At 50.6% G+C, this 12,572-nt stretch overlaps 1 protein-coding gene across 2 annotated transcripts in view; it reads left to right on the top strand.

The window, feature by feature from the left end:
* Positions 1-8,172: 8,172 nt before the first annotated feature.
* The window catches only part of rabggtb (Rab geranylgeranyltransferase subunit beta), a 33,546-nt gene continuing 29,146 nt past the window's right edge, over positions 8,173-12,572 (top strand). The window contains exons 1-2 of one of the 2 annotated variants that reach the window (XM_033029103.1): positions 8,176-8,216; positions 10,159-10,161. In XM_033029103.1, coding sequence (XP_032884994.1) covers positions 8,214-8,216; positions 10,159-10,161 — 6 coding nt within the window. In that variant the 5' untranslated portion in view covers positions 8,176-8,213. Of the gene's footprint in view, positions 8,217-10,158; positions 10,162-12,572 lie in introns of both variants that reach the window. The other variant, XM_033029104.1, reaches the window with a different exon arrangement.

Genomic DNA, 12,572 nt, shown 5'->3' with positions numbered 1-12,572 from the left:
TTGACTCCCACACGGACATTGATTCCTACACATCCTCTGTTCTGGACTTTATAAACTCCACCATCAATAGTGTCACCTCCCTCAAACAGGTGACCATATTCCCGAATCAGAAGCCATGGATGAACAGCGAGGTCAGGCTACTGCTGAAAGCACGGGACACCGCTTTCAGGTCAGGCGATGCTCGAGCCTACAGTTCATCCAGGGCTAACCTGAAGAGGGGCATCAAGAAGGCCAAGCACTGCCATAAGCTCAGGATTGAGGAGCACTTCAACAACAACTCCGACCCCCGACGCATGTGGCAAGGCATCCAGGCCATCACGGACTATAGACCCACCAACACCACCCCCACATCCAGCGACGCCTCCTTCCTTGAGGAGCTTAACCATTTCTATGGCCGCTTCGACAGGGACAATCTAGAGACAGCCATCAAGGCTGTGCTCCCTACCGATCACCAACCCCTCACACTCACCCCCTACGACGTATACGTGGCACTGAGTAGGACTAATGCACGTAAAGCTGCTGGCCCTGACGGCATCCCCGGGCGCGTGCTCAGGGCCTGTGCTGCGCAGCTGACAGACGTCTGGACTGACATCTTCAACCTGTCACTTGCCCAAGCAGTTGTCCCCACGTGCCTTAAAACCACCTCCATCGTGCCAGTGCCAAAACACTCCACTGCGGCAAGCCTCAACGACTTCCGCCCAGGTGCACTTACCCCCATCATCACCAAGTGCTTCGAGAGGCTGGTCCTGGCACACCTCAAAAGCTGCCTACCCCCCACATTGGATCCCTATCAGTTTGCCTACCGCAAGAACAGGAGTATGGAGGATGCCATCTCAACGGCACTTCACTCCGCCCTCTCCCACCTCGACAACAGAGACACTTACGTAAGAATGCTGTTCATCGATTACAGCTCAGCATTCAACACCATTATACCATCAAAACTGATCACCAAACTCGGTAACCTGGGCATCGACCCCTCCCTCTGCAACTGGATACTGGACTTTCTAACCAACAGACCCCAGTCTGTTAGGTTAGACAACCATACCTCTTCAACCCTCACCCTGAACACCGGCGTTCCACAGGGCTGTGTGCTGAGCCCCCTCCTCTACTCCCTCTTCACCTATGACTGCACACCTGTACATGGTACTAACACCATCATCAAGTATGCAGATGATACAACGGTGATTGGCCTCATCAGCAACAACGATGAGTCGGCCTATAGGGAGGAGGTCCAGCTCCTAGCAGCATGGTGCGCTGACAACAACCTGGCCCCTAACTCCAAGAAGACCAAGGAGCTCATTGTAGACTTCAGGAAGTCTAGGGGCGGCAGGCACACCCCCATCCACATCAACGGGACGGAGGTGGAACGTGTTTCTAGCTTCAGGTTCCTGGGAGTCAACATCTCCGATGACCTCTCTTGGACCCACAATACCTCAACTCTAGTCATGAAGGCTCACCAGCGTCTCTTCTTCCTGAGGAGACTGAAGAAGGTCCATCTGTCTCCTCTGATCCTGGTGAACTTCTACCGCTGCACCGTTGAGAGCATCCTTACCAACTGTATCACAGTATGGTATGGCAACTGCTCTGTCTCCGACCGGAAGGCATTGCAGAGGGTGGTGAAAATTGCCCAACGCATCACCGGTTCCTCGCTCCCCTCCATTGAGTCTGTCCAAAGCAAGCGTTGTCTGCGGAGGGCGCTCAGCATCGTCAAGGACTGCTCTCACCCCAACCATGGACTGTTTACCCTCCTACCATCCGGGAGACGCTACAGGTCTCTCCGTTGCCGGACCAGCAGGTCCAGGAACAGCTTCTTCCCGGCGGCTGTCACTCTACTCAACAACGTACCTCGGTGACTGCCAATCACCCCCCGCCCCCCTGGACACTCCTCCCACAGGAAAAACACTATGACTGTATACATGTAAATAGATTTATTTATTGAAATCATATTCTATGTCGCTCTTCCAGGGAGATGCTAAATGCATTTCGTTGTCTCTGTACTGTACACTGACAATGACAATTAAAGTTGAATCTGAATCTGCTCTCTCCATATAGGAGCTGAAACATAGAAACATAGAAAATATGTGCAGGAGTAGGCCATTCGGCCCTTCGAGCCTGCACCGCCATTCAATATGATCATGGCTGATCATCCAACTCAGTATCCTGTACCTGCCTTCTCTCCATACCCCCTGATCCCTTTAGCCACAAGGGCCACATCTAACTCCCTCTTAAATATAGCCAATGAACTGGCCTCAACTACCTTGTGTGGCAGAGAATTCCAGAGATTCACCACTCTCTGTGTGAAAAATGTTTTCCTCATCTCGGTCCTAAAAGATTTCCCCCTTATCCTTAAACTGTGACCCCTTGTTCTGGACTTCCCCAACATCGGGAACAATCTTCCTGCATCTAGCCTGTCCAACCCCTTAAGAATTTTGTAAGTTTCTATAAGATCCCCCCTCAATCTTCTAAATTCTAGCGAGTACAAGCCGAGTCTATCCAGTCTTTCTTCATATGAAAGTCCTGACATCCTAGGAATCAGTCTGGTGAACCTTCTCTGTACTCCCTCTATGGCAAGAATGTCCTTCCTCAGATTAGGAGACCAAAACTGTACGCAATACTCCAGGTGTGGTCTCAACGGCTCGCTACTCTTGTCAAAAGTGCCAAGGTTTCCAATGTAGCCCGTGGATGCTGCCATCGTGTCCTTCTCTTTTTTTTAAAGTCCGTTCGAAAACCCCGATATCCTGTCTGTTCTGGTGTAACAATTCATCTAAAACTTAGAACTGCCTGGATCACGAGAGAGAGATTTATTCCCCAGCATTCCTTGCTTATATACAACACCAACTCATTAACATAAACATGAATATGCATGAATACATTACACTCATCATCTCCTTTCTAAAAGAAAGTCCTTTAATCCTGAGGCTGTGCCCTCTGGTCCTAGACTCTCCCACTAGTGGAACCATCCTCTCCTCATCCACTCTATCCAGGCCTTTCACTATTCTGTAAGTTTAGATGAGATTTTAATTTGATGAGGCAGAAAGAATTGTCCCCAAGTTAGAGGCACAAGGGGGCAGTTTGGAAGAGATGGACTCGGATAAGATATCTTTAGTTTAGTTTTAATTTTGGATTGGTTTAGTTTTAGTTCATTTAGTTTATTGTCCCGTGTACCGAGGTACAATGAAAAGCTTTTGTTGCGTGCTAACCAGTCAGCGGAAAGACAATACATGATTACAATCGAGCCGTCCACAGTGTACAGATACAGGATAAAGGGAATAACGTTTAGTGCAAGGTAAAGCCAGCAAAGACCGATCAAGGATAGTCCGAGGGTCACCAATGAGGTAGATGGGAGGTCAGGACCGCTCTCTAGTTGGTGAGAGGACGGTTCAGTTGCCTGATAACAGCCGGGAAGAAACTGTCCCTGAATCTGGAGGTGTGCGTTCGTTTTCACACTTCTGTACCTCTTGCCCGATGGGAGAGGGGAGAAGAGGGAGTGACCGGGGTGAGACTGGTCCTTGATGATGCTGCTGGCCTTGCCGAGGCAGCGTGAGGTGTAGATGGGGGCAATGGAAGGGAGACACAAAATACTGGAGTAACTCAGCGGGACAGACAGCATCTCTGGATAGAAGGAATAGGTGACTTTTCGGGTCGAGTCCCTTCTTCAGACTGAGTCGGGGGAGAGGGAGATACAGAGATAAGGTGTGTAAAGTGTGAAAACTAGACAAAGGGAATGGACATCAAAGAAAATGTAGAATAGATCATTGTTAGCTCGGAGAAGGTAAGAACAAAATGTAAGCGAGGACAGTCAGACTGGGTGGAGAACTAGGGTGGGGGAGGGGATGTAGAGAGAGAGGGGGAAAGCTACTTGAAGTTAGAGAAGTCAATGTTCATACCGCTGGGGTGTAAGCTGCCCAAGCGAAATATGAGGTGCTGTTCCTCCAATTTGCGCTGGGCCTCACTCTGACAATGGAGGAGGCCCAGGACAGAAAGGTCAGATTGGGAATGGGAGGGGGAGTTGAAGTGCTGAGCAACCGGGAGATCAGGTAGGTTTAGGCGGACTGAGCAGAGGTGTTCAGCGAAACGATCGCCGAGCCTGTGCTTGGTCTCGCCGATGTACAGGAGTCCACACCTGGAGCAGCGGATACAGTAGATGAGGTTGGAGGAGGTTCAAGTAAACATCTGCCTCACCTGGAAAGACTGTCGGGGTCCTTGGATGGAGTCGAGGGGGGAGGCAAAGGGACAGGTGTTGCATCTCCTGCGGTTGCAGGGGAAAGTACCTGGGGAGGGGATGGCTTGGGTGGGAAGGGACGGGTTGACTTGGGAGTTGCGGAGGAAACGGTCTCTGCGGAAGGTGGATAGGGTTGGAGGTGGGAAGATGTGGCCAGTAGTGGGATCCCGTTGGAGGTGGTGAAAATGCCGGACGATTATGTGCTGTACGCGACTTTGATGGGGTGAAAGGTGAGGACTAGGGGGAAGGGAGGTTGGTTTGTGTGATGGTCTGGGCTGTGTCCACAACTCTTTGAAGAAGGGTGTTGACCCGAAATGTTGCCGATTTCCTTCGCTCCATAGATGCTGCCTCACCCGCTGAGTTACTCCAGCATTTTTGTCTACCTCTCTGCAGTCAAATCATGGTAATGAATGAATGAATGAATAAGTTTATTGGCCAAGTATTCACATACAATGAATTTGCCTTGGTGTTAGGAGTTAGGAATGACACATAAAACATTCATAATAAAAGATTATCGATTAAACATGTGAATTAAATAAAATACCAGAGCAAAGGGAGGCTACAGATTTTTGGTTATTGAGTAGAGCTACTACTCGTGGAAAAAAAGCTGTTTTTATGTCTGGCTGTGGCAGCTTTGACAGTCCGGAGTCGCCTTCCAGTGGGAAGTGATTCAAAGAGTTTGTGGCCAGGGTGAGAGGGGTCAGAGATGATCTTGCCCGCTCGCTTCCTGGCCCTTGCAGTGTACAGTTCATCAATGGAGAGAAGGTTGCAGCCAATAACCTTCACAGCTGATCGGACGATTCGCTGCAGCCTCCGGATGTCGTGCTTGGTGACTGAGTCAAACCAAACCATGATGGAGAAGGCGAGGACAGACTCTACGATGGCCGTGTAGAATTGGACCATCATTGCCTGTGGCAGATTGTGCTTCCTCAGCTGCCGCAGGAAGTACATCATCTGTTGTGCCTTTTTGACTGTGGAGTCGATGGTAGCCCCCCACTTAAGGTCCTTGGAGTTGATAGTTCCCAGGAACTTAAAAGACTTAGTCTCGGGATCATCCATTCTTTATGTACGATACAGGAATCAACCTGGAGGCACAAGTAGCTGCAGATGCTGGAAACTTAAGTTTAGTTTAGATTTCCAGTGCGGAAACAAACCCTTCAGCCCACCGAGTCTGCACTGACCAACGATCACCCCCCCTCCACTATCTGACACACTAGTGACAATTTTACTTAAACTAATTAACCTACAAACCTGCACGTCTTTGGAATGTCGAAGAAATCCAGAGCACCTGGAAATACCCACACGGTCACAAGGAGACCACAGAGGGTGGTGGGTGCATGGAACTAGCTGCAAGAGGAGGTAGTTGAGGCAGGGACTATCCCAAGATTTCAGAAAGCATTTGATAAGGTCCCACATAGATTAGTGGGCAAAATTAGGACACATGGTATTGGGGGTTGAGTGCTGACATGGAAAGAGAAGTGGTTGGCAGACAGGAAACAAAGAGTAGGGATTAACGGGTCCCTTTCAGAATGGCAGGCAGTGACTAGTGGGGTACCGCAAGGCTCGGTGCCGGAGCCACAGCTATTCACAATATACATCAATGATTTGGATGAAGGGATTCAAAGTAACATTAGCAAATTTGCAGATGACACAAAGCTGGGTGGCAGTGTGAACTGTGAGGAGGATGCTATGAGAATGCAGGGCGACTTGGACAGTTTGGGGGATTGGGCAGAAGCATGGCAGATGAAGTTTAATGCGGATAAATGTGAGGTTACCACTTTGGTAGCAGAAACAGGAAGGCAGATTACTATCTAAATGGCGTCAAGTTGGGAAAAGGGGAAGTACAACGGGATCTGGGGGTCCTTGTACATCAGTCTATGGAAGTAAGCATGCAGGTACAGCAGGCAGTGAAGAAAGTGAATGGCATGTTGGCCTTTTTTACAAAAGGAATCGAATATAGGAGCAAAGATGTCCTTCTGCAGTTGTACAGAGCCCTAGTGAGACCACACCTGGAGTATTGTGTGCAGTTTTGGTCCCTTAATTTGAGGAAGGACATTCTTGCTATTGAGGGAGTGCAGCGTAGGTTTACAAGGTTAATTCCCGGGATGGCGGGACTGTCATATGATGAGAGAATGGAGCAGCTGGGCTTGTACACTCTGGAGTTTAGGATGAGAGGATCTCATTGAAACATATAAGATTGTTAAGGGTTTGGAGACACTAGAGGCTGGAAACATGTTCCCGATGTTGGGGGAGTCCAGAACCAGGGGCCACAGTTTAAGAATAAAGAGTTAGCCATTTAGAACGGAGACGAGGAAACACTTTTTCTCACGGAGAGTGGTGAGTCTGTGGAATTCTCTGTCTCAGAGGGCGATGAGGCCTGTTCTCTGGATACTTTCAAGGGAGAGCTAGATAGAGCTCTTAAAAATAGCGGAGTCAGGGATATGGGGAGAAGGCAGGAACGGGGTACTGATTGGGAATGATCAGCCATGATCACATTGAATGGCGGTGCTGGCTCGAAGGGCCAAATGGCCTACTCCTGCACCTGTTGTCTATTGTCTAAGATTTAAGAAACAGTTAGGTACATGGATCAACACAAAATGCTGGACTAACTCAGGGGGACAGGCAGCATCTGTGAAGAGAGGAATGGGTGACGTTTCAGTTTGTGTCACCCATTCCTTCTCTCCAGAGATGCTGCCTGTCCCGCTGAGTTAGTCCAGCTTTTTATGTCCCTCTTCGATTTAAACCAGCATCTGCAGTTCCTTCTTACACAGGTACATGGATAGGACAGATTTGGAGGGATATGGACCAGACGTGGGCAGGTGGGACTAGTGTAGGTGGAGCATGTTGGTCGTGTGGGTTTTCCACGCTGTACCACTTCATGAGAACATACAAACTCCGTTTATGGACAGTACCCGGAGTCAGGATCGAACCCGTGTCGCTAACTTCCCCCAGCTGTAGCAACCAAAGATCTTGGGTGGGCGGCGTGACTCACGTCGCAGCGGCCTCTGCAGTCCGTCTGTCGTTTTTTATTTGTTGTCTCGTTTGAATGTAGTTTAAAGTGTTTGTTTTTAACTTGGGATGTGTGTGGGGGCGGGGGGAGGGGAAACTTTTAAAATCTTTAAAATCTTTATCTTTAATGGTCGCGGGACTTATTTACCATCGCCCGCCGGGGGCTTTGACTCTGACTCTGACATCGGGAGGAGAATGGAGAGCAGGGGAGAGTTAAGACTTTGCCTTCCATCACAGTGAGGAGGAGATTCACTGTGATGGATATTTGTGTAAATTGTGTTAGTTGTGTCTTAGTTCTTCTTCTTGTGTGTATGACTGCAGAAACCACATTGCGTTTGAAACTCAATGAGGTTCAAATGACAACAAATAAATTGTATAATTGTATCTTTGGTTGCAACTACCCCGCACCGCTCCCAGCTCTCCACCAGGTGGCGCCCAGTCGCGCATGTGCATTGCCCCTCTGCCTGCGGTCCTTCGTGCGGGGCAGAGGGTGTGGACACCTATAGAGGGGTCCTCGCTGCGGGGCAATGGGGGGGGGGGGCGGGGGGTAAGCACAGGCCATTGCTGGACACCTATGGTGGGGTCCTCGCTGCGGGGCAGCATCAGTGGTTGAGGTCCTACGTGCGGGGCACTGGCGGTCGGTGGCCACCTCTGTGTGGGGTCCTTGTTGCGGGGCACGGGAGGTCGGTGGCCACCTCTGTGTGGGGTCCTTGTTGCGGGGCACGGGCGGTCGATGGCCACCTCTGTGTGGGGTCCTTGTTGCGGGGCACGGGCGGGCGGTGGCCACCTCTGTGTGGGGTCCTTGTTGCGGGGCACGGGCGGACGGTGGCCACCTCTATGTGGGGTCCTTGTTGCGGGGCACGGGCGGTTGGTGGCCACCTCTATGTGGGGTCCTTGTTGCGGGGCACGGGCGGGCGGTGGCCACCTCTGTGTGGGGTCCTTGTTGCGGGGCACTGGAGAGCCGGGCGGCGGCGGCGGGAGGATGGTGAGGAATGAGAGAGCGGAATGTTCTGGAAACGGGGGTCGGGGAGGGGGAGGGGGACATGAGGGGGACATGGGGGGGGGGAATGGGGGTCAATGAGGAGGGGAGGGAGGGGAGGTGGAGGGTCAGGGAGTGAGGGGGGAGAGAGGGGGTGAAGGAGGGAGGTGTGGAGGGGGTTGGGGAGGGAGGGAGTGAAGGGGAATTAGGGAGTGTGTGAGGAGGAGAGGATGAGGGAAGACGTGGTAGAGGGAGGGAGGTGGAGGTGGAGGTGGAGGGGCACATGAGGTGGAGGTGGAGGTGACTGACATCGGGGGGGGAGTGCAGTGGAGAGATAAGTTTTGTTGGCCTTCCATCACAGCAATGTGATGGATGTTTATGTAAACTGTGTTGTGTCTTGGGTCTATTTGTTTGTAATGTATGGCTGCAGAAACGTCATTTCGTTTGGACCTCAAGGGGTCCAAATGACAATAAATTGAATTGTATTGTATTGTATTGTAGGGGCACATGAGGGGGAGGTGGAGGAGTAGGGGCAAGGGAGGGGGGGTTGAGGGTGGGGGGGCAAGGAGGGAGGTGTAGGGTAGGAGAGATGAGTGAATGAGGGGGAGGATGAGGGAGGGAGCGAGTGAAGGAGGGTTAGAGAGGTGTAGGGTAGGAAAGATGAGGGGGTGAGGGAGGGTAAGGGAGGTGGGGGTAGGAAAGATGAGGGTATGGAGGAGAGGAGGGACAGAGTGAGGTAAGAGGGTGTAGGAGAGGCTGGGGAGGGGGAGGGGGAATTAGGGAATGGGTGGCAGAGGGGGAGGGAGAGATAGGTGAGGGGAAGGGTGAGGATAAGAGGGAAAGGTAGGAGAGGTTAGGGAAGGAGTGAGGATAGGGGAGTGAGGCGAAGGGTGAGGATAAGAGGAGGGGGCAGGAGGGGTTAGGGGAGGTTAGTGGGAGGGCTCGGTGGGATGCGGAGGGAGGAGGTATGGCGACTGTGAGGAGGGGCTGGAATGAGGTTCGTCGGAACGGAGAGCAGTGAGAGGTGGGTGAGTGGGAGAATGGCGTTTTTCGGGGAGTGGGACTGAGAGACGATGGAGGGGAATCAAAGGAGGAGATGCGGGAGGTAGAAGATAGACACAAAATGCTGGAGTCACTCAGCGAGTGAGGCAGCATCTCTGGAGAGGAGGAATGGGCGACGTTTCGGGTCGAGACCCGTCTTCAGTCTGACGAAAGATCTCGACCCGAAATGTCGCCCATTCCTTCTCTTCAGTGATGCTGCCTGTCCCGCTGAGTTACTCCAGCGTTTTGTGTCTACCTTTGATTTAAACCAGCATCTGCAGTTCTTTCTTACACAGGTACAAAGTGGAGATGTGTAAATGGAGGACAATTATTGCTCAGTTACAGTGGGGAAGAGAGTTTCAGTAGTGTGATAGGGGGAAACTGGGTGAATGGGGAGGATTGTGATGGAGCAGGGCCAGGTATGGGGGGGGAGAAGACAAGACAGACTGGTTGAGTTTTTGGAAGCATAGGGGATGATATCAAAAGAAATGTATGGGAAGACAGGGCTAAATGACAGAGAATGTGACTGGAGTGCTGTGTGGGAAAATGTTTGATAGGTGATTTAAGTGATAGGAGCAGAATCAGGCCATTCGGCCCAGCGTGTCTACTCTGCCATTCAATCATGGCTGATCTATCTTTCCCTCTCAACCCAATTCTCCTGCCCTCTCCCCACAATCACTGACACCCGTACTAATCAAGAATCTATCTCGGCCTTAAAAATACCCACTGACTTGGCCTCCACAGCCGTCTGTGGCAAAGGATTCTACAGATTCACCACCCTCTGGCTAAGTAAATTCCTCCTCTTCTCCTTTTTATAGGTCCATCCTTTTATTTTGAGACTGCCCTCTGGTCCTAGACACTCCCACAACTGATGATACAAAAGTGGATGGTTTTGCAGATAGTGAAGATGGTTGTGAACGATTGCAGCAGGATCTGGACCGATTGGCCAGGTGGGCGGAGGAATGGTTGATGGAATTTAATACAGAGAAGTGTGAGGTGTTGCATTTTGGGACGTCGAACAAGGGCAGGACCTACACGATGATCGCTCGGTCTCTGGGGGTTGTGTTGTAGACCAGAGGGATCTAGTAGTACAGGTGGGTGGTTCCTTGAAGGTCGAGTCTCAGGTAGATAAGGTGGTCAAAAAGGCTTTTGCCACTTTGGCCTTCATCAGTCAGAGTATTGAGTATAGAAGTTGGGAGGTCATGTTGCAGTTGTATAAGACGTTGGTGAGACCGCATTTTGAATATTGTGTTCAGTTCTAGGCACCATGTTATAGGAAAGATATTGTCAAGCTTGAAAGGGCGCAGAGATGATTTACGAGGATGTTGCCAGGACTAGAGGGTGTGAGCTACAGGACGACGTTGAGTAGGCTGGGACTCTTCCATGGAGCGCAAGAGGATGAGCGGTGATCTTATGGAGGTGTACAAAATCATGAGAGGAATAGATCGGGTAGATGCAGAGAGTCTCTTGCCCAGAGTAGGGGAATCGAGGACCAGAGGACATAGGTTCAAGGTGAAGGGAAAAAGATTTAATAGGAATCCGAGGGGTAACTTTTCCACACAGAGGATGGTGGATGTATGGAACAAGCTGCCTGAGGAGATAGTTGAGGCTGGGACTATCCCATCGTTTAGGAAACAGACAGGTACATGGAAGGTCCTTCGCTCCAGAGATGCTGCTTCACCCGCTGAGTTTCTCCAGCATTTTTGTCTACCTTCGATTTTCCAGCATCCGCAGTTCCTTCTTGAACAGGTACATGGATAGGGCAGGTTTGGAGGGATATGGACCAAGCGCAGGCAGGTGGGACTAGTGTAGATGGGGCGTTGGGCAAGTTGGGCCGAAGGGCCTGTTTCCACACTATCACTCTATGACTCTATGACTAACTGGAAACATCCGCTCCACATTCAGGCCGATTGCCATCAAACGCTCATCATATGTTATGTACATCACTCCCCAGGGATCATTCTGGTAAACCTCCTCTTGACCCGCCCCAGTGCATCCTTCCACAGCATGGTGGAGCAGCGCTAGATTTGCTGCCTCACAGCGCTCCACATCCTTCTGTGGCTCAACTTTGTTATGGGTGCATTGGAGTCAGAATGTGTTCTTTTGATCTCTCTGCCCCCTCCCCTGACTCTTGCTACTCGAATGTTATGATGATTGCAGTGAATACATAGAGTCAAACAGCACAGAAACAGGCCCTTCGGCCCAACTGGTCCAAGATGTCCCAGCTAAGCCTGTCCCATCTGCCTGCATTGGCCCATATCCCTCTAAACCTTTCCATAAACCATATACCATTACATATAATGGTATATGGACACACTGATCTGTTTTGTAGTCAATGCCTACTATGTTCTGTTGTGCTGATGCAAAGCAAGAATTTCATTGTCCTATCAGGGACACATGACAATAAACTCTCTTGAATCTTGAATCTATTCCTGCACCTATCCAAATGTCTTTCGCATGTTGCTGCAGTAGCTGCCTCAACTACCCCCTTCTGGCAGCTCGTTCCATTCATCCACCGCGCTGTGTGTGAAAACATTACCCCGCGGGTCCTGATTAAATCTGTCGCCTCTCAGGTCCTTTGTTGGGCACTGGTTGAGACTGGTGTGTAGAGAATCGTCAAGAGAGTCTCTTTCACTTAGTTGAGTTTAGAGATACAGCGTGGAAACAGGCCCTTCGACCCACTGAGTCCGCACCGACCAGCGATTCCTGCACACTAACACTATCCCACACACACTGGGGACAATTTACACTTATACCAAGCCAATTAACCTACAAACCTGCACGTCTTTGGAGTGTGGGAGGAAACTGAAAATCTCGGAGAAAACCCACGCGGGTCACGGTGAGAACGTGCAAACTCCGTACAGACAACACCCGTAGGCGGGATTGAACCCGGGTCTCTGGCGCTGCAAGCATTGTAAGGCAGCTACTCTACTGCTGTGCCACCGGGTTGCCCTTTCCTATCTCTTGAAGAATCTTGCAGTGGTTAGGCCAGGGCCTGGTTCTGGGTAAAAGGGTGAAGTCTTGAGCTGAGTGATTCACTATTTCTACGAAGATTTCTTTCCAGTGTTTACTTCTCGTCAATGTCATGAAAACAAATGTTATAATTTAATGGGTATGCATGATTACTCATCCTTTGAGCTTCTACCCTAGTACACACACATTCTCCCCAACCACCACACCCCACCACCAAGTCACCCTGCTCTTTACTCAGTATACTCATCACCCATCCACATTTGGCCAACATTTCCCTTTTATCCCCCTCTTTCCCATTCTGCCCATATCCCTCCCACCACCACTTCTTCCTTCGCTCCATAGATGCTG

Source organism: Amblyraja radiata, chromosome 10 (genome assembly GCF_010909765.2).
Source record: "Amblyraja radiata isolate CabotCenter1 chromosome 10, sAmbRad1.1.pri, whole genome shotgun sequence".
In the NCBI taxonomy this organism is placed as follows: Eukaryota; Metazoa; Chordata; class Chondrichthyes; order Rajiformes; family Rajidae; genus Amblyraja; species Amblyraja radiata.
The sequence above is the reverse complement of the archived record's forward strand: the minus strand, read 5'-3'. Positions and strand labels throughout refer to the sequence as shown.